Source organism: Kogia breviceps, chromosome 11 (assembly GCF_026419965.1).
Source record: "Kogia breviceps isolate mKogBre1 chromosome 11, mKogBre1 haplotype 1, whole genome shotgun sequence".
NCBI classification, from domain to species: domain Eukaryota; kingdom Metazoa; phylum Chordata; class Mammalia; order Artiodactyla; family Physeteridae; genus Kogia; species Kogia breviceps.
Genome location: NC_081320.1, coordinates 43,803,016 through 43,824,693, shown reverse-complemented (window position 1 = coordinate 43,824,693; position 21,678 = coordinate 43,803,016). Strand labels below are relative to the sequence as shown.

The 21,678-nt window shown below is 44.8% G+C and overlaps 1 protein-coding gene across 2 annotated transcripts in view; it reads right to left on the bottom strand.

Annotated features, from left to right (window-relative positions):
* Nucleotides 1-21,678, bottom strand: part of TGFA (transforming growth factor alpha) — a 102,521-nt gene that overhangs the window by 46,376 nt on the left and 34,467 nt on the right. For both annotated transcript variants that reach the window (XM_059079839.2, XM_059079840.2), the window contains exon 2: nucleotides 20,288-20,341. In XM_059079839.2, the coding sequence (XP_058935822.1) occupies nucleotides 20,288-20,341 (54 nt within the window). The remainder of the gene's footprint in view (nucleotides 1-20,287; nucleotides 20,342-21,678) is intronic.

The window sequence follows — 21,678 nt, the reverse complement described above, 5'->3', positions numbered from 1 at the left end:
CGAGGGCCAGCACAGTTATAAATTCAATCCAATGACTATGTCCACAGGTACTATACAAACCTAAGCAAGTGTTCAATAGTTCAAAACTATAAATGAGAAATGTGGACCCCAATTCATAGTAACCTGAAAGACACAAACCTGAAAAACTTCCATCAAAATGAAAAAACAAAACCCTAAAAACGGGCCATCAAATGCATCATTGCCATTTACTCATTGGCCCCTCAGATGGTGACCGGAGCGCTAAAGGTTTTGTATGGTCCAGTAATATGGACACAGGCTCTCCCCACCATTTCAAAGCAATCCTAAACCTTCCCCAGCCCCTGTTACCATCTCAATACTTGGAGTTTTCCTGAAAAATATCTTGCTGTCATGAACATCATCGTAGCTAAGTCATACAAATCTGCCCACGCTTATTTCCATAGGATAAATTCTTAGAAGTGTTATTTCTGGGTCATTGGGTAAGCAAGGCATTTTAAAGACTTATGATGAGTATTATGAAATTGCTCTCATACATGTGAGACATACAACTTACACACCCAACAGTATGAATCTCCAACCTTATCTATTTTGTACACCAATTTTTACCTTAGCTAATTTGATCAATGAAAATGATATCTTGAGTTAATATGCATTTCTTTGATGACTAGCAAGGCTGGATATCTTTTCTATGTTTATTACCCACAGGTACTTATTATTTTGTGACCTATCCAAATAATTTGCTTGTTCTCTTACTGGTATATTAAAATTTTTGTTATTGGTTTGTAAGAGTACTTTATGTTTTAACGATTGGCAAATATTATCTATGACTTTTCTTTATAGTGTTCTTTCTGTGATATTCAGAAAATTATGATTTCTATATATCTATTTCCTTTATGGTTTCTGTCTTCAGTGTTCTGATTAGTTCTTTTGTGTAAGTCATATAAATATTCACCTATATTTTCTTAGATAAATTTTTTGCTTCCATTGAAACAATTACTCTAGTCAGCTAGAAATTACTTTAGAATGTCATTAGGTTTTCCTATCTAACTTTGTCTTTTTCAATGTTTAGCCTGTGACCCCAGAATCATTTGTGACATCATCCCCTCTTTCCCTAGGGATGTGAAATGCCACTTTGTATTACGTCAACCTGTTACATGTAATTGGCTCTCTTCTGGAAACTTCCACACTGGTTCATGAATATATCTATTCCTTTTTTTTTAAACATCTAATGCCTTTTTAAAAAATTATTTGTTTATTTTATTTTTATTTTTGGCTGCGTTGGGTCTTAGTTGCGGTCCGTGGGATCTTTGTTGAGGCATGAAGGATCTTTTGTTGCAGTGCATGAGCTTCTCTCTAGTTGTGGCATGCAGGGTTTCTCTTCTCTAGCTGTGTGCAGGCTCCAGGGCACGTGGACTCTGTAGTTGTGGCATGCGGGTTCCAGAGCACGTGGGCTCTGTAGTTTGAGGCATGCAGGCTCTCTAGTTGAGTCGCGGGAGCTCAGCATTTGTGGCGCACGGGCTTAGTTGCCCCACGGCATGTGGGATCTTAGTTCCCTGACAAGGGATTGAACCTGCATCTGCATTGGAAGGTGGATTCTTTACTACTGGACCACCAGGGAAGTCTCGAATGTATCTATTCTTGTGTCAGTGTCATAATGTTTTAATTAGTGCAGCTTTATATTAATTGCTAATACTTGATGGCACAAATCCCTCAACCTTTTTTTGTTTTATTGTGGTACGTGGGCCTCTCACTGTTGTGGCCTCTCCGGTTGCAGAGCACAGGCTCTGGATGCGCAGGCTCATCGGCCATTGGCTCACGGGCCCAGCCGCTCCACGGGATGTGGGATCTTCCCGGACCGGGGCACGAACCCGTGTCCCCTGCATCGGCAGGCAGACTCTCAACCACTGCGCCACCAGGGAAGCCCAACAATATAGTTTTTAAAGACAGCAGTTTATCTCCTTTCCAACCAGTTTACTGGGCACCCTCTGTCAGTCTTCTAGTCTAAGAGGTCTGCCTGTGACAGATCTCAGTGCTGCTGCAAAGCTGCTGCTACACCACACAGAGGAACCTCAGAAGCTCCTGCTGCTGGGGAAGTGCTGTTAACAAGCACCATCGATGTTGCCTGGAGTTAGCCCTGCTTTCCATTTCCTGCCATAATTATTTTTATTTTCCAAAAACTAGACTTTAAGACATGCATTACTTCTCAAATCATACATAATCCTCAGGCTCAAGCAAACGTCTATAGCTCCCTCCAAAATATGCTCCTGCTGGAACATTTCCTTGTTTCCACCAGGTTCTTTTGCACAAAACTGTGGGAAATGACCTATTTCAAGGGCCATGGACAAGAATTTTTGAGCCACAGGAATAAACAAAATACTTGCTATTAACAAATCCATGAAGGTACAGAATAAGGCAAAAATCTGAACCATAACCTCAGACCTGACTCTGGTACAAACTTTTGCAGGCAGGCAGACTGAGATCAAATCTCAGCTCTTTGTTACTAATTCTGACCTTGGGCAAGTCCCTGAAACCCTCTGGGCCTCAGTTTCCCCATATCCATAGTGAGTGTTGTAAAGATGCAGTGGTAATGTAAAGCACAAATTCATTCATTTCTCCATTCACTTACACAAATATCAAGTGCCTTCTGTGTGGCCAGCATCGTGCTGGGCACGGGGAGCCGTTAATGAACTAGCCAGACAAGATCCCTGCACTCAAGGAACTTAGGGCGACTGGGGAAGGCAGGCAGATGATAAGTAAATAAACACATGAAATCATTACAGACAGCAGTGAGTGCTACGAAGGGAAGGAAGAGAGGTGTGATGGAGAGCTGCCGTCGGAGGTCACCATCCAGGGAAGAGTGCTCTGAGAAGGGCAAGCAGATCTGAGACCCTCAGGACACAGACAAGTCAGTTATGGGTAAACTGCGGAGACGGCATCCCAGGCAGAAGGAAGAGCAAGTGCAAAAGCCTCGAGATGGAAAAGGGTCTGACATCTCTGAGGAAAACAGAGGAGGCCAGAGACTTGGAGCACGGAGAGGAAAGAGGAAAAGAGGCGCTTGCTGCAGCTGAAGAGGGAGGTTGGAGCTGCATGCAGCAGGGCCTTGTGGGGCAGGAGCGGCTTGGATCTCTGGCTCCTGCTACTGCGGTGACCGTTCTTATAGCCGATGGTGATGTGGGAGATGCTGCATTGGGTTGAGATTCAAACCAGAGCTCAAATACTTATTCAACTATATTCATTTGCAAGAAAGCATACTAAGGAGATCTGACCTAAAGCAGGCTCATTTTCAGATTGCTAAGCATTTCTGTTTAGTTCAATGAATCTCTGATGTCTGTTCAAGACCTGACAACATGCACAAATCAAGGAAAAACATCAATTGCACCTACTATGTGGGAGGCACTGGAAATAAGGAAAAGCTGCACCTGCAGTCCCTGCAGACAAGGAGCTGAGCCCTGGAGCTCTTTTCCTTTGGGCACATGGCACTTCAGCCCTGCTGACTTCTGAGAAAGAACTCAGGTGGAGAGGATGCTCTGGCTGCTGGGCAGGAAGGAAGTGGGCTCCACCTTTTGGAAAGGTCAGTGTGGCCTGTAATCTGATGCTTGACATAAAACCTCCACTGACAAGTTCCTCAGCTGTATTAGCTGGACCAGTAAGAATCATTTCAAAGGATCTGTATCACAGCTGTCTAGGCTGATGGATGCTTTTGATCTTTCTATAAAGTCAACAATTCACATCAAATAAACAAAATGGGTTATTTTCATAAGTGGTACTGCATTTATTTCCTGAGAGGTAATCTTGCATTGTTCTGCCTTGGAAATTGTTAGACATGAGAGGAAAAATAATTAAAAACAGCTTATTCCAGCATAACCTCTCAGCTCTGTCAATGGAAGAAAGCCAATGTGGTATTGTTAAAACTAAAGAAAACTGACTTCGGAGGCCATTCCCAGGTTATAGAATGGTAGCATTTCAAGAAGTTGTTGCAAATCAGTTGGTTAGATCTCAGGATCTAACCTGAAACAAAATATTAAACCACAGGAAACAAGACATTATAAAGAGTGGGTAGGAGTGCTAGACCAGCTAGTCTTACCTATTTGCACACTTCATCTCTCAAGTTCTGCTGAGTCTGCCAGTCCTAATGATACTGCTGTGGGACAATGCCTTGGATTCCAGTTCTCTGAGAATATGGATTTCCTATGTCGCTCAAACCCATCAGAAAGCAGGAAGGGACCTCCTCCAGGGCCAGGGTGCTTGCTGTCTGCCCTGGCATGGGACTAGGGTGTCAGTGGGAAATGAGCTTTAGGGAGAGGTTGGCAACATGGTTGTAGGGGCTTAGAGTTATAAGGCACATGTCTCAGAGTGAAGGGACAGTGAAGGGAGGGGCCTGCGAAAGGAGATGGCACAATAAGAGCCCTAGGCTAAGGGTTCTGGAACAGATGAGGGAGAGGAAAATAGAAGTGGAGAAGGGTTTTTTTCCCCCCTCTTTCGCTTCCTTTTATCATGAAGATAAGCAGAGAGGAGGGAAGGAGGGACCCCGCCACCCCCAATTTACGGACTGTAAACAGGAGGCAGAAGCAAAGGTGGGGAGGATGCTTTGCTTCCCCTCCTGGCTTTGTGGGGGGGAGGGAGAGGACTGGCATGTGAGCATATAAGAATGTACATGAATCCAGTTTATAAAAAGTCCACACCTGCCAGTGTATAATTATAGCCAATATTTGTTCAATATTGTAGCTGACAAATACTTTCACATTTGTTTGATCTTCACTGCCACTGACGGGTATGCAAACCAAGGTTTAGTCTGTACCGGAGTCAGGATTCAAAGGCCCTTGCTCTTTTTCCTGCACCTGTGGTTTTCTACTCTGGCCTTATACTAGAATCTCCCTGGAAGCCTGAACAAATACTAATGCGTGGACCTCACCCTCAGCCTCTGTGAATTAGGGTCTATGGGGGGTAGGGCCATGGCATCAGTATCATTAAAACTCCCCAGGTAATTCTAATGTGCAGCCAAGGTTGAGAACTCCTGTCCTACCCAATGGCCCCCAAATGTTAGTGTGACCAGCAAGGAGTTAAAAATGTGGATTCCCCATCTCCACCTCAGAGATTCACATTTGGCTTGTGTATCAATATATGCATCCCTCGACTTCTAGGCACACAGGCTTGGTCTCCCCAGGCCACTGTATAGGTACGGCCATATGTGTTACTTCAGGCAATGAAATGTGAGCACTGAAAAGCGACCCATAACTTGGTGAGAACATTCAACTGTGGACACAGACCTTACATCCCACAGGAGGTTTAACCTGAACCATCGGTTTCCCTGCAGAGTCACCCAGGGCCCACAGTGAACTTTTTGTTTATTTATTTGGCTGTGTCAGGTCTTAGTTGCAGCACGCTGGCTCTTTGCTTCGGTGCACAGGCTTCTCTCTAGTTGTGGTGCGCAGGCTCCATAGCACGTGGGCTCTGTAGTTGTGGCACGTGGGCTCTCTAGTTGTGGTGCACGGGATTAGTTGCCCCGTGGCATGTGGGATCTTAGTTCCCCGACCAGGGATCTAACTGGTGTCCCCTGCACTGCAACCACTGGACCACCAGGGAAGTATCCCACAGGACTTTAATAAATGTGTGAGAAAATCTTGCTGTTAAGGCAATGAAATTTTGTTACTACAGCATGACTTAACTTCTCCTGACTGAATCTGTTAGTCTAGAGTGAAGCCTGGGAGTATTAATTTTTATAAGCCTCTAGCTGATTGTTATGCTACCAGCCTGTGGCCTCCACTTTTAGAAGTAAAACCAATGCTATGTTAACTTTCTGTATTTCGTGTCTTTATACAGAACTTGGTGTTACAGAGAGCTAGTGTTCATTTACTCATTCAACTTTTACTGTGCGCCCGCTGTGTCAGGCGTGGAGTTAAGCATTCACCTTATATAGAGAACAGGACAGTCCCTTGTCCTCAAGGAGTTACCACAGGAGAGAAGGCAGCAGGGGGAAAAAACCAAATATTTCCAATATTTCAAAACAAGAGGATGGGACAGAGGAGGTACGAATTAATCTTGCCCAAAGATGGTCAGAGAAGCTTTCTAAAGGAAGAGATGTATGACTTAGATCTTAAAGGACAAGTCCACATTCCCTAAGCAGAACATTGTTACAGGTACAAGTACACGAGAAAGCACTAAACACACAGGATGGAGCAAGATACCGGGATGAGGCTGATGAGAGATGACCCAAGGGAATGGCTTTTAGGGGAAGACCCAGGATGGAGGGAAGTGATGTGAGTGGGAACAAATGTGCTGCACGGCCCTGGGGCTGTGTTGTCTAGTAGCAATTAACGGGACCCGCTCAGGTGATCTGGCATTTTCTGAAAGTCACCTTTCGGGGAAAAAAAGTGAAACTGATTTGAATATTTTATTTAACCCAATATGGTCAATATAGTACCATTTCAATAGATGACAAGTATTAACAGGTATTATAAGATAGTACATAAAAAGAATAAGAAGTCTTCAAAAATCTGGTGTTTATTGTATATTTTAATGTATCTCAACTTGGCTCCACAGCCACTGGCAGCTGCTGTATTGGACAGCACAGTTCTAGACAGCTGCCAGAGGCATCTAAAGACGTCCTCTCTTCAAGGAGGATACACTGAGCATTGAGCGCTCATCCTCTTAAAGGCAAACCATGAACTGAGCATGCTCCATGTGCCAGATTTTTAATTATCTAAGCCTTTGAAGACCAATACAAATATACTGATATTTAAAAATATTGACATTGTCAAAGCCTCTCCCCAAACAACATCCTGGTTCAGGGCATTCTATTTACTCATAAAGTTATACTATTTAAGCCAAGTTACAAAAAAAAAAAAGTCAACCTGCAGCATTAATGGGCAAAAACATACCTCTGAAGAATTCCTTTGACTTAATTAGCCAACACCAGTTTTTACAAGAGTGACTATTTGCATAGCTCTGTAGTACCAACACTCTTTCCCAAGGTTGATCATTTTAACTTGAAATGTGACCAGTAGGAAGCAAGGCCTGCTCAGCGGACCTCCTTCCCTCAAGCACAGTAAAAACGGGCTGTCTGTGCCTCCCCCGCTGTGCTCTAATCAGGGGTGCCCCTCGTCCTTCTAGAGGAGCCAACTGCGGGCATGACTGACACAAGACACACCAAGGTGTACACGGGGAATGGGGGGCCTGGACTTCCCCTTGTTTCAAAATCTTCAACAAATATTACATTTCATTTGTTGAAAAATGCTCTGGGCTTCCCTGGTGGTGCAGTAGTTGAGAGTCCGCCTGCTGATGCAGGGGACACGGGTTCATGCCCTGGTCCAGGAAGATCCCACATGCCGCGGAGCGGCTGGGCCCGTGAGCCGTGGCCGCTGAGCCTGTGCGTCCGGAGCCTGTGCTCCGCAATGGGAGAGGCCACAACAGTGAGAGGCCCACGTACCACAAAAAAAAAAAAAAAAGAAAAATGCTCTGGAGGCTGTATCCTTGCCCGTGGTTCACAGACGAGAGATCCTGGACTCTGAACCACTCAGGATCCTCCAAACACACATTTTCAAGCCTCCTATTGTTGTCGAAGCTGATTCCAAGCTGCGACCTTGTCCTTGGAGCAGAACACAGATTATTCACAGAATTCACTCCTCTAAGGAGCCTTCTTCAGGCCCTCGGGCAGAGGACGGCCTGCACCTGGCCCCTCCTGACAAGGATTTATTTATAATTCTGGTGGGCAGTCATTTACAAATTTTTAAAAAATTTATATTGGAGTAGAGTTGATTAACAATGTTGCGTTAGTTTCAGTGTACAGCAAAGTGATTTAGCTATACATATACATGTATCTATTCTTTTTCAAATTCTTTTCCCATTTAGGTTATTACAGAGTTTGGTGGGCAGTCATTTAACTCAAGTAAGGTTTGAAGTTTTACTCCTCACTTTTCCCAGTTAAAGGGCCCTGAGCGTGGGGACCGTCCCTTGCCCATCTCTGATGCCCAGCACAGCTGTCTGTAGTAAGCCCTCACTGTCAATCATATGAATACTTTTAAAAAATTTTTTTAAAAAGAAAGAAAGTCAACTCAAATTCGGCCAAAGATCCCTTCAGTATGATATCCTCTTTCTCAAGCTAAAAGCCATTTAATCCCAATAGCTCACAATCCTCAATTAGGTATGTTCTCAGTTTCACTAGCTAATTATTTCTCCATCTTTATACATTTCTAACCTGTGCTTCCACTTAGATTCTGAAATCATTAGAATCAAAAGGGGAATTAGGACTGAACTCTTCTCTTCTAATAGCTATAAATAGTCCTCACACAGGATCACCAGCCTCTCCCTGAAGCCTTCACAGGAGAGAGAGAGCAACCCATTCGCACTGTATTTTAAACAACGGTGTCAGAGGTTTTTCCATATAGCAGGAATGTGAATCCCTCAAGCATGTGACTGTGCCGTGTCCACCTCCATGCCTCTGCGGCCTGTGCCAGGTACCCCGTACAGGGAGCTGAGACCTTCGCCTTGCTCGTCTGCCCTCTGGTGCCTTGGCTTCTCATGGTGGTTCAGTTTCTCCAGCTTCTCTATGTCCCTCCTAAATCTCACTACTCAGAATAGAGCACGACATCCCACGTCTCCCATCACTGTCACCGAAGGGCCAGGCTGTGTTTCCTCTACATTGGGTACCACAGTTCTAAAAGGAGAGCTTAATTTTGGGATCTTCTAAGTGGCAGGTTCTATAACACCACTTCCCAACAGGCTGAGGGGGGCTTCCTCTGACCTGTCCTTTAAGTTTCAAGGGCAAGCCCCTGAGCGTGGAGTTATATGGCTTACCCTGGCTCAGTCCTTTACAACTTTAAACTCAACTCGTGTCCTGGCTACCAACTGCTTCAGGCCATCTCCGTATTTTGAATACCATTTCTCACGTGTATATCACTGCTTTCACTATCTTTGAAAAGATTTATGTGACCAATACACAGACCTTACTCTGCACCTTGCCCTGTTTGAGCACTTTACAGGTCATCTCTTTAAACCTCACAATGACCCTATGAAGGACGCTCTGTTGTTGCCTCTACTTTACAGATGGGGAAACTGAGGCACAGAAAAGTTAACTTGCCCGAGACCACAGTCCCCAAAGGGCACAGTTAAGACCTGAATCCAGGCTGACTCTAGATTCTACTGTAACTACTATGCTATCAGCCTTATGATTTTTATTTTTAGGCACCTTTTCATCAAACCACACTTAAGTAGGTGAAAAGGCATAATTCCCTCACCTGCTAATGAGGAGGTGAAATCAAGTAAAACCGAAGCTCCAAGAATAACTGAGAATTTCTCAACACTTCCACTGGATATATACCCAAGGCAGCTAGCAAATGGGGCCACCACACACGACAAAGCTAAAGAGTGGGAGGGCTGTGTTATTACCCACATGGACTTTGTGACCCTGGAGTTCTCTAGATTTAACCCCTTGTGTTTCAAAAGCCGAGTTACAACCACCTTAGGTAAACCTATGAAAAGGTTCCCTTAGGAAGCACCTTTCCGTGACTAGACCTATGCAAACATTTACAATAATAATCTATACACCTCAGAACAAAGTCCACGCACGGTCTTCCTCAGCTGGCTACAGCTTTCTTCCAACCTCACCTCCACACATCTGCAAGAACGTCCTGTCCCCAAAAGTCTGCCTGCCTAACTCCATCTCGGACTCCAAAACTCAGTTCAAAAGTCACTTCCTGTGAGAAGCCTTCCCTGATGCCTCCCCCAAAGAACAAGTTGAGGTTCCCTCTCTCCCTCGGCACCTTGTGCAGCCACCCGACCGCACATGTGCCACCCGAGGGTGTGATTATCTGTTAGCCAGACAGTTTCTGCCCTGAGATGCTGAGATTCTCAAGGGCAGGAACGATGTCTTAGTTGTTCCCCTGGGACTCAGCATATCCTAGGATTGAGTCAGTCTTCGTTGAATGGAAGAATAAATGTATAAAGGAAGATTCCACCGTTTTGTGTTAAGAAGAATATAAAATTAAATAGAAGCTTATATATGTATACATATATGCTCACACATAAGCACTCATATGTGCACATGTGTATACATACATATACATGCCCATAATTTGCTTTAAGATGTAGGTCTAATTTTTAGTGGAAAAGAGGATTAAAAACCCAAGAAAGTTGTTCCCAATTTGTCTTGTGGAAGGTAGAAAAGAAGAGAATTAGGTATTTAATGCTAGGTGTTGGTAAATCTTCCCTCAAGCAATATCTGTGGTTTGAATGAGATACATGTATATCTCTGTGTGTGTATTTTTCAAGCCTAGTGGTGAAGTGCTTACAACAATGCTGTTACCTGGGTTAAAAGCCCAGTTCTGCCACTTTCTATGTGATCTTGGGCAAGTTACTTAACTTCTCTGTGTCTCAGTTTTGCCAACTGTAAAATGGGGCTAATAATAGTGCCATCTTCCTAGAGTTCTAGGAATTAAATGCGGATATATAGAAAAGTATCCAGCATACAGTGAGAGTTCTATAAGTGTTAGGTCACATTACTATGTGAACTCTATTGTGATCGATAAAATACAAATTTATTTCAAAGTGTTCCTGAGTTCTCATTGCAACTTTCATATATTAATTAATTTAATGTTAAAGGCACAACTACTATCCATGAGGTGTCACATACTTTTGACGTTCAAATTGGGTTTTTATTCGGAAAAAGGTTGGGAGGCACCGACCTAGGGTTAAATCCTTAGGAAATTGCCTGCAATGACAACTATGATGTGGTTATCATCTGGTTAGATGTGCGTCTAGGTTTCTAGAACCTTTCGCTGTGCTGGGCTGTGGTTATTTAACAGGATATCAGGTGGAAAGCCTGCTAGACCCAGACTTTTATAGAGGCTCCAGTGGATGGTTACGTGATTCATGATTATATTTCCATCTGTCATGCCCCAGAGCACCAGGAGGATTCATTAGTGCCAGATTTCCTAGTAAGAGCTAACATTTTTCACTTTCAAGATTCAAAAACTGCCTTCCTAGACCTACTGTGTAAGGCAGGGAGCGATGTTTGTTATATCCCAAGCCCCCAATAGTCAGGACAAAAAGGGCCCGAAAGAGAGCTTCCTAGGCAGGCTGCTAAATGACAACTGAGAATAAAAGCATCTTTCTTCTGAACCCAGCTCCATGGCATGAGTAAAACTGAGCCCTCCATTCTATTTCATCTTATCCATCTCCCCCCTTGTTTAGTGCTAGCATGTTTTGGTATTTAAGAAACATTTTAGTCAGTGCAACCTAGTGATTAAATGGTCATACATGTGCTATCACCTTCTGTTACACATTCTGCTAAGAAAGTTGCACAATAACTTTCCGGACAGGAAACGAAGAAGAGAGATTCAGAATGAAACTGTAAATCAAAGTTATTGAGGCTGCTAGGAGGACATCTGAACCTGGCTCCATCAAAACAGCTAAAGGTCCCTTCATTAGTAAATAACCAGATACCCAGGCTGTTCCCCAAACTCAAAAGCAGGAGGTTGGGGTCAGGCTCTCAGAAAACAAACCTGATGCCTTAACCAAAAGCCTCCATGTTCATCATTTCGTCACAGCAAGGGTAACAAGAAAGAGGATGTTTTGAGGTGATGGCCCAAGTTCTGAGGTTTTGGGTTGTCTTTACCAAGCTTCCAGGTGAATGCTAGAAAATCAGTCCTGGAACACAAACATTTCACAGACTCCCAGAAACCGGCTCTGTCCAGCGAAGGAGCAAGAACTCCAGGGACGGGGAGGGGCTGTTGTCTTAAGGAGAAAGCCCCTCAGCCTACAAGGGTGCGTACCACTCAGCTTCTTCCCATCGGGCCTTAGCAAAATGTGGTTGAGGAACAGAAGTGCTGATTTGGGCCACATGATGAGGGGGGCCCAGAAATCTGCATTTTAACACAGTCAGCAGGATGACTATTCTGCACATTGAAACACGAGAACCACTGCCTTAGAACTTAACTGCAGGTGATAAAAGCACCCATAAAGATACAGGTCTGGCGTCATGACATGTGCATCACCAATAATATAGTAAAGAGGGGTAGCAGCAGAGTACCTACGTGTGTGTGCACACAGCTCCAAGTGTTTTACATGTAATCTTTTAACCCTCACAACAACCCTAAGAGCAGGTCCTATTATTCCTATTTTGTAGATAAGGAAGCTGAGGTACAGAGAGGTTAGGTAATTTGCTGAAGGTCTCACAGCTAGTAAGTGGTAGAGGGAGAATCCGAACTCTGTCCAGTTCCAGAGTTTTCACCTTCTAGAGACTGACTCTAGGGCTGGGGGCCTGGAAAAGCCCAGCCTCTCTGTTGAAACCCAGAGATAAAACTGGATCAGGGGCTTCCCTGGTGGCACAGTGGTTAAGAATCTGCCTGCCAATGCAGGAGATCAGCAGCCCTGGTCCGGGAAGATCCCACATGCCGCGGAGCAGCTATGCCTGCACACCACAGCTACTGGGCCTGCGCTCTAGAGCCCGCGAGCCACAACTACTGAGCCTGCGTGCTCTAGGGCTCACGCGCCTAGAGCCCATGCTCCGCAACAAGAGAAGCCACTGCGATGAGAAGCCCGAGCACAGCTGCGAAGACCCAACGAAGCCAAAAATAAATAAATAAAAATAAATAAATAAAAATTGAAAAAAAAAAAGTGGATCAGGATTTAGGAGCCAAAGGGTCACCCAAGAAGAGTTTGGATGAGCATCCCCAGAACTTGGAGGTGAACTGGCAATTATCCTGTTGGGGTCAACATCTCCAGACACTGAGGTCCCTGGGGGTGGGTGCCAAGCTGCAGGGACTGGGGCAGCCCTCAAGCAGGCCAGTATGGCAGGTCCCTGTGCTCCAGAAACAGCGGCACTGACCGAGCCTCAGTGACAGCTGCAGCCCCGAGACAGCAAGACTGAGGCAGCCTGCATTCAACCTGTGCTGGCCAACAGACCTGCAGGGCAGGATGCCAGCCACAGCCTTTTCTTTTTTTTTCAAAATGTAGCTCTTTTCGGGACTTCCCTGGTGGCGCAATGGTTAAGAATCTGCCTGCCAATGCAGGGGACACAGGTTTGATCCCTGGTCCGGGAGGATCCCATATGCCGTGGGGCAACTAAGCCAGTGAGCCACAACTACTGAGTCTGCACTCTAGAGCCCACAAGCCACAACTACTGAAGCCCGTGCACCTAGAGCCTGTGCTCCGCAACAAGAGAAGCCACTGCGATGAGAAGCCCGCGCACCACAACGAAGAGTAGCCCCTGCTCGCCGCAACTAGAGAAAGCCCGTGCGCAGCAACAAAGACCCAACACAACCAAATAAATAAGTAAATTTATTTTTAAAAAAGTATCTCCTTTTATTTCTGACTATAGTATTAAAACATGCTTGCTGTAGACAGGGTAGAAAAACAGGAAAGTACAAAGGAAATTAAAATCACCTATATTCCCATTAGCCAGAGACAATTAATGTTAACACCATATGATGTTTGCCCTTTATTTTTGCATCTCTGTGTACAATTTTGATATATTATATTCAATTTTATATACTACTTTTTCTGTTTATTTACATGTGCATTCTCCCATATCGTTAAATATTCTTCAGCATGATTTTAAAGGGCTTTCATTTAAAATCTATCCACCTGTCCCATAACTATTTCCCTCTTGCTGACATTTAAATTGGCTATATTTTACTGTAATGGAGAATAACCTAACATCTCTGGTTATTTTTGTAAAATAGATGGCTAAAAGTGTAACTGTTGAGTCACAGGGCATGGACAATTTTAAGGTTCTTACTAATACTAAGGAATCAAGTTCCCCATTAATACTAAGCTCTTTCCTAGAAAGTCAACGTGCACATCCATAAGCAATATATGTAGCTGTCTCATCTCACACACACCAGCACTCAGTATTGCCATTCTCAAAAATGTGCCGATTTGATAGATAAAAATATAATAGTGTGTCTATCTTTCCCAGCAGAGTATAAGGTTCTTAAAAACAGAGACTATTTTGATCAGGGCCTGGCACATAATAAGTGCTCAATAAATCTTTGTTGATCTTTGGCACCTTGTTACCTGCAGCTTCTCCTTCCCAGTCCTGCCACAGCTGTTGGGTTACCACTTGATCAAAGGGGACAAACCAATCCAATTCTCTCTCTTGAGACTCTGAGCTAAGTGGCGCAGAGATGGAATGAACTGGTATTAGAATGATCTTCATGGTAGGTACAGAGTAAATGGCCACAATCTGTGGGGCCTCACTACTCAGCAATTCTGTGGATTTTGCCAGCTCCACAGATGCCAACCACAGCCCAGATGGGTGATCAATCAGATGGAAAACCAGCTCGGCACCACAGGCCAAACTGAGCATGAAGCAATTTATCAAAGAAAGTAAAAAGTATACAGTTTGGCACTTGGATTAAAAATGGGAAGTCTGAAATAGTAGAAGCAGGTGTTTTCTTCAAAGAAATCCATGTGGTAGACCACATGGTCTATGTTTATGATTTACTTTGAGATGTAAAAATCATCATCATCATCTGCCTGACCCTATGCTCTCTGATGTCAGGGCTCATAGTTACTTCTCATGTGTATCTCCAGGGCCTAGCACAATGCCTGGTATAAGATAGTACCTAATAAGTTTGTGCTAAATAAAAGTTGAAAACTAAAAAGTGGGAGAACAGTAGGCTTCTATAGGCCTTGATTTTTAGAAATCCAGGAATTGTGTCACTTGCTTTGATTTTTTCAAAGCTGGTAGATGCTCTCTTCTCTGAGCTCAGCTTAAGCCAGGGCCTTGATTTACCCAATCCATCCTCTCCATTCCTTCGTTAAAACAACTAGACCAATGTTCTCAGAGTGCAAAAGCTCAATTAGTTGGCTACTCTAGCTTACCAGCCCGTTTCTGTTTTTACCAGTGAAGCTATATATTTACCAAGAGGACATGTGTGTTTGTTCCCAAACCTGTTTATGTCAGTTGCACTCATTATTGTATTTACATAATTTAATTACATATTACATAAACTAATGACATATCTATGCATAAGGAAAGAGCTGTTGTTTCTATTGTTAAGTGGAGTGTTCTGGAAAGACTTGATAAAGGTGAGTAGATAAAAAGAACTGCTGTCATATACACACTACCAAATGTAAAACAGATAGCTAGTGGGAAGCAGCCGCATAGCACAGGGAGATCAGCTCAGTGCTTTGTGACCACCTAGAGGGGTGGGATAGGGAGGGTGGGAGGGAGATGCAATAGGGAGGAGATATGGGGATATATGTGTATGTATAGCTGATTCACTTTGTTATAAAGCAGAAACTAACACACAATTGTAAAGCAATTATACTCCAATAAAGTTGTTAAAAAAAAAAAAAGAACTGCTGTCAAATTAGGGGTGAACAAGACAACTAAAAAAGACTAGGTGTATGGGGGGAAAAGTATAGGTAAATCTACAAAGATTTACAGCGCTTACTTTGCAAGTGTCTAAGTGCTTACGCTGAAGAATTCAAATATGGAAATTACAGAGGATGCAGTATGGGTGCAGCTTACACAAGTAAACGAATGCAGAATGCCAATATATAAATCCATGAATAACCAAAACAAGAGTATCATGAAACATTACCTGACTTTTCTTCATGTAATGCACTCTGAAATTCTCTTGTCTAAACTATTCAATCTCCTTTTAAAAAATGTTGCTTGTGACCCACTAAAGTGATTTTGTGACTCACAGTTTGAAAAGACTGCCTTAATCCAACTCCTTAATTTTATCGAGGGGGAGCTGGGGTTCAGGGAGATTTAATGTCACACAGCTAGTGAGTCAGAATTACGATCCTGGATTCCACACCCTATGGCCTGTCTACTACCCCGAGCAAACTTCCCTCTGATCCAGCACAGTTTCCTCTGCAGAAAGTAAAAGGTAAAATGAGGAGAAAGAATCCCTCTTTCTCTCCTGAGGCTCCACGGTCCACTAAGTGTCCTCTGAAGTGAGCTAGTCCCAGCACCTACGGCTGTCTGTGCCTTTAGCCCCTAACAAAGTCATACCAAGTCTCTTGTGCTACAGACACATATTTGGAACAGTGAACCACGTACCTGGGTAGAACACGTGAGCTTTCTAATTTTAGAATGACTTCAGCTCCACGTGGGAAAACTCCAGACAATGGAACGGGGAAGTGGTTTGCAGTTCTGAAAAGCTTTTGTTAGGTGAGATGAGCAATAAACAGATCCCTTGCTTGCTGGCTGACCCATGTTCTACCTGTTTTCCAAACAAGTAACGCCTTCAAAGACTGCTCCCTATGATCAGATTTGCCCTCCCTCTGCACCCCCATCCCAAACTCGCCCTTCTCAACATAGTTAAGCCTAAAGTCCCCGCCGAAATCTGACCACCATCTCCCCAAACAAGCCGGTAAGAGTGACCTTCCCCGTGAATAACAGCACTGTGAATTTTCCATGGTCTTTTATCATCGCCTCTGAAGTTTCCCAGATGCTAAATTAAGTAAGGCTTCCAACACTGCCCGGTTACCGGTGGGGGTCATTAGACACAGGCTAGAGGAAGCAGAATTCAGAGGTTTCAAAAGTCACCCCGAGTACCCAGATCGTGCAAGGAAGATAACAAGGGAGCCTGGCTCCCAGGTGCCTGAGCAAGGCCCTCGCCACACCCCTTGGTCATTAGAGCAAGTCTCACAAAAACATGAGAACCTCATGGGAAGCCTGGGAACTACGCAACATTTCGGAGGGTTAAGCAAGCAGCCACCCAACAACTTAACCAGGATGCATTCTGTCCCTTGTCAGGGGCATTAAAAGGTGCCTCTGAAGATAGGTTGTAACTCTTTGTGAAGGATGCGAAGCTCTAAGCTGTAGGTGCTGCCTGCCACCCTCACCTTGCCTCCAGCTAACGTTTCTCCGCATGCTTTACAAATTGACAACCAACCAGATACAAATTTTCTGTCCTGATCCCCAGACTACTGACTTCACTCTTGTAGCAATTATTTTTCTAAATCATGCACTAAGCAGTCAGCTGTGGTTGCCCTCCGTCACTATGAGGCTCTCATTATGGGTTCACCTGTGTAGTGGGACACAGAAGGACACAGAAGTTGTCCAGTAACTATAATGTTAGGACCTGAATGTAAAATACCACCTGGCTCCAAGAGAATGAGATACATGGCAGTCACACTACCACCAGCCTATCTGAGGCCTGTGGCAGGCAATGCCAGTTAATCACTGCCATATTTCCTAACAGTCTGAAGGCAGCCTTATAATCCTCAGCAAAGCTTTCCAAGTAGTCTCTATCTATCCATCAGAGTGATCACGTGAAAAACTTCACAGGTTATTTATGATTCAAGGCCAAGAGATGAGGAAACTAAGATCTAAACAGGAACCAGATGAATAACTTGCCCAAGGACTCGACAAAACTCAGACCAGATGGGCCCAATGCCCAGGATTCCTAACCTTCAGCCTAAGGCATCTATCCCTCCAATGTCCCACCCAAAGCAGATGTCTGAGAAGCATTTACTGATGACAATAATGCCAGTTTCCCATGCCTCTGGCATCATCTACCCCCCACATATGGGACTTTATGAAAAGGAAGATTGGAAGAAACCAATGAAACCTCAACAAGAAAGTCAGAAGCAACCATGAAGTCATGAGAACATTGCACTTTTTTGGGGGAAAAGCACAAGAAAGCCTCATGGGATCAGCCCCTGTTCCTTCAAGCTCATATTCTACTCCTGATTGGTACATGGAGTTTGCAATTTTCTCTCGACACTGCTCCATCAAAATGTTAGAGCTTAATTCTGAGTATGCCTGCAGTCCTCTGCTCCAGCACCATCCATCAGGAATGTACCAAAACCTTCTTATGTCCACTACTGTTTCTCATTCCAATCAACTCTTAGAGTGAAGAGACCTGCATATTTATGCCATGGGTGAAGCTCTCATAGCTTGTCCTAAAACAACCCATCTTCACATCTAAGTGGATAGTTTTAGGATTTAGTAAATGAGCCCACCAACATCCAGAGCATAAGGGTTAGGAAGGACTCAGATGTGAAAGTCAGTCACCCAGTATATAAATGAGCACATTTTACAAAAAGCAGTGTTGACCTGAAAGGAAATATAAGTAGAAAGCAAAATATGAAAACATCAAAGGGAATGAAAATGAGGGACTTCCCTGGCGGTCCAGTGGTTAAGATTCCTCAGTTCCACTGCATGGGGGGCACGGGTTTGATCCCTGATTGCGGAACTAAGATCCCACATGCCATGTGAGAAAAAAAAAAGCTAGAATTAAAAAAAAAATCTAAAATGTCTAATCTTGTGACAAAGGGAATGCAAATTAAATGAAGTGCCACAAATTTGAATTCAGCATCATCCATCCTCCATATTTAAGGATCTAACAAAAAAAGAATTCTTGTTGCTTTTGTTGATGTAAGTGAACTATGGTTTTGTTTTTAAAGTTCTTACCTGTTAGATATAAGCAGTGTTCACAAGTGAAATGGACTTTGTTTTAAACTATCCCAACAAAGATAAAACTCAAAAAGGTGAGAGAATAGATGAAAGAAAAATTGCAGAGTGATCCTAATTGTTGAAGCTGGGTGATGGGTATATGGGGATTGATTTCACTATTATTTCTCCTTTTCTATGTATGAAGATTTCTATTATAAACAGTAACAAATAGTTTTACTTCCTGAATTAGTCAAGAATTAAATACACACATACCCCAGTGCTGGGGTACAACATCCCCTAGGCCTTTCTTGTACACATGGATGCAATGGGAGGAGGGGATAAAATAACCAGGAGTACCCGTCCCCATGGAGGTAGCATCAACATTTGCCATCACCACAAACTGTCACCTACAAGTGACTCAGAGGAGACCCCGGCTCTTGGCCTACCAGGTCCTACAGTGAGGACCAGGAGGGGCTGGAGATGCACCTGGGGGGTAAATGCATCCCAGGAGGGGGGTTGGGGCAGTTCTGAAAACAGCATGGGGGAGTCACAAAGCTATCTCCCCTCCCTATATACCATATGTGAGCACTTTGTGATGGGGGAAGTAATTAAAAAGTGAAAGAACTACTTCATGGAAACTCTGGCAGACCCTGGACTCTAAAAGCACCTCTTTGGGAGGTATAGATCCTTCTACCCCGAGTCCCAGAAAAGAATAACACAGAGGAAGAAAGGCATCTGTGGCAATGTGGGCCACCAAGTGGCTTGGACACCTTAATGGTTCAAGTGCATCAAGGATAACAGCTCCAAGAGGAGACTGGTACTCAGTGGGAGTGGCAGCATCACGTCCACGGTGTTTGGATGGAAAGGTCTGGAAGAAGAGAAGAGCCAAGTACCAGGGACACTGTGTGGTTGGTCAGAGAATTTATGAATGCATAGGACCACCTTCTGCCCAGGCACCTCCCTGAGATAACTAGGGAAACACAGCAGGGGCCACTGAAATGACAGATGGAAGCATACTCCATGTCACCGAGGGAACAGTGAAACTGGCAGACTCACGCATTGCTGGCATAGAAATCAGCTCAATTCACTTGGAAAGCTATTTGGCAATTTGTTAAAAGGTTCATAAATATATTTATCCTTGCTCCTGGAGATATGTCCTATGGAAAGAATCCAAAAGAAGGAAACACCTTCTAGGCATCAAGATGTAGCATTATAATTTAAACTGGAGGCAACAAAAATATCCCATGGGAAATGCCTAATTAAACCACATACGTCCGTCTTAATGGAACATCATGACATTTTAAAAGGATAAATTTCAAGACTTTCTAGCAACATGGAAAAACGCACAACTCCAAACCTTGAATTTAAAAAGCAGGAATCCAAATAGTTTCCTCACCATGACTAACTGTCTAAAAATATTAGCGCACATGGACAAACGCTAAAAGCCGATGCTTTCTGTGATCCTCTGCCCGTGAATGGTTTGCCTCCCACGTTTCCCAACTTCCAATCTGTTGATCGAGGATCTTGCAAACGAAACCAGGGAAATATGACTACAAATGTCAAAAGATAAACTGGAAAATAACTAAACAAAATCACCAGGCAGAAGGAGACGAGGGTTTAGGAATCTGGGTTCTTCTTTAGATGGATTATAACGTGACAGTTCCCAGCTTGTGGGTGGTGCGGGCTCTGCTTTCCGGCACCCCTGCCCACAGTGACTGTCTGATCGGAGAAGGGAGAGGGTGAGCCCTGAGGCCAGCAGTTAAGACCTCCCAGGAGCGCTCCCTGGGCCCCTGGGACAGAGGACAGAGAGGGTGCAGGGGACAGCTGTGCGGGAGCTCAGTGGGCAGGAGCCCCAGGAGGAAGCTTAGAGCTCAGGCTCCACAAGGCAGCCAGGGTCTGCCGCCGTGCAATGCTCCGCACACCACCCCACACCAAGGGGATGGGACTCACCACTCAGAGCGGACGTACTGTTCTCCAGGGCCTGGCACACAGCCAACAAAAGACCTGTGAGGGGAAGAAGAGAGGACAGGTGAGAGTCTGGCCAGCAGCCCACGTTCTCAGGCTTCGAGAGTGGGCCCTCGCAAGGGAGAGTTGGTAGTTTCACAAGGTGGCCAAAGGCAGGCTTGGTGACATACTTTGGGGAACTCAGTGCAAAGTGAAGACGTGGGACCCTCTGTCCAAAAAGCAGGGGAAAAGTACCTATCTAATGGGCACTCGAAGTTACTAAAATATCAAGCTTTTCCCTTCCTTTCCTGGTCTCTCTGTCTCCACTTGTCATGATGTTTCTTGTTTCTGTCTTTTTAAAAACACCTTATAAATATTTTTATTGTGGTCAAACATACATAGAAGTTAATATCTTAACCGTCGTTAAGTGTACAGTTCGGTGGCTTTAAGTACTTACACACTGTTGAGCATGTCGTGATGTTTTTTATTTGCTCTTTCTGGTCTTGCTCTCTTTGGGGTTTGAGGAGACTTGCAGGGTGAGCACAGCTCCTCAGAGGCACCCTGGGCCCCAGCGACAGTGCGCAAGTGTGCACGTGACCCGGGACTGCCGCGTTTCCCCTCCCCCAGCGGCGGGATGGATGTGTGCGACCCAGCTGGGGGCAGGGGAGCCTAGTCAGGGCTTTCTTCTTCCCAGAAACCAGTCGCCCCAACCCAAGGTGGGCAGGTGACCCGCGAGGGTGTTGCAATATCCACCCTGGCAACCTGGACGGGGGGAGGGGAGTCAGTCATCCACAGAACGCAGTGGGGCTGCCAGCCCAGGATGGGGCAGCTATCACCATGCCCTGCCCGGGATGCCGTGGGATGCACACACCTCACCCCAGCCTTTCTTGTGTCCAGGCCCCAGGTGGCAGGGGTGAGAACCCACCCAGGGGAGGCAGGGAGGTGCCGGTAGGTAGGACCACAGGAGGCGAGGCCCAAGTCCTCCCCGGTGCACACCCCACGGTCCCACTGAACTTCATTTACAAGATACAAATGCAAAGACAAAACTGTTAAGAATTTCAAGACTGCAGCTGCACAGCAGCAGCGGTGTTAGCCCCCCAAGCCCAGGGCCCACCTGAGCAGGAGATCCTGTGACCACCTGTGAAACTGCCCCTGCCAGCAGATGACCTTATATGCCAGCATGTTACAGTACCAGAGGTTTCAGGAAACGGAGCAGCAAAATTCTGATGAAAAAGGAACCTCTCTGAGTTGTGCAATCAGCATGAACTAAGTTAGAATGACCTCCTAAAACCAAACTGCAAAAAGACGCCGTGGTGGCCATGCTAACAGGCTGGGCCGCCTGCAGGTTAGCCCCGTGGCGGCAGAGAAAACAGGCAAACTTCTGAGCTGTGACCCCT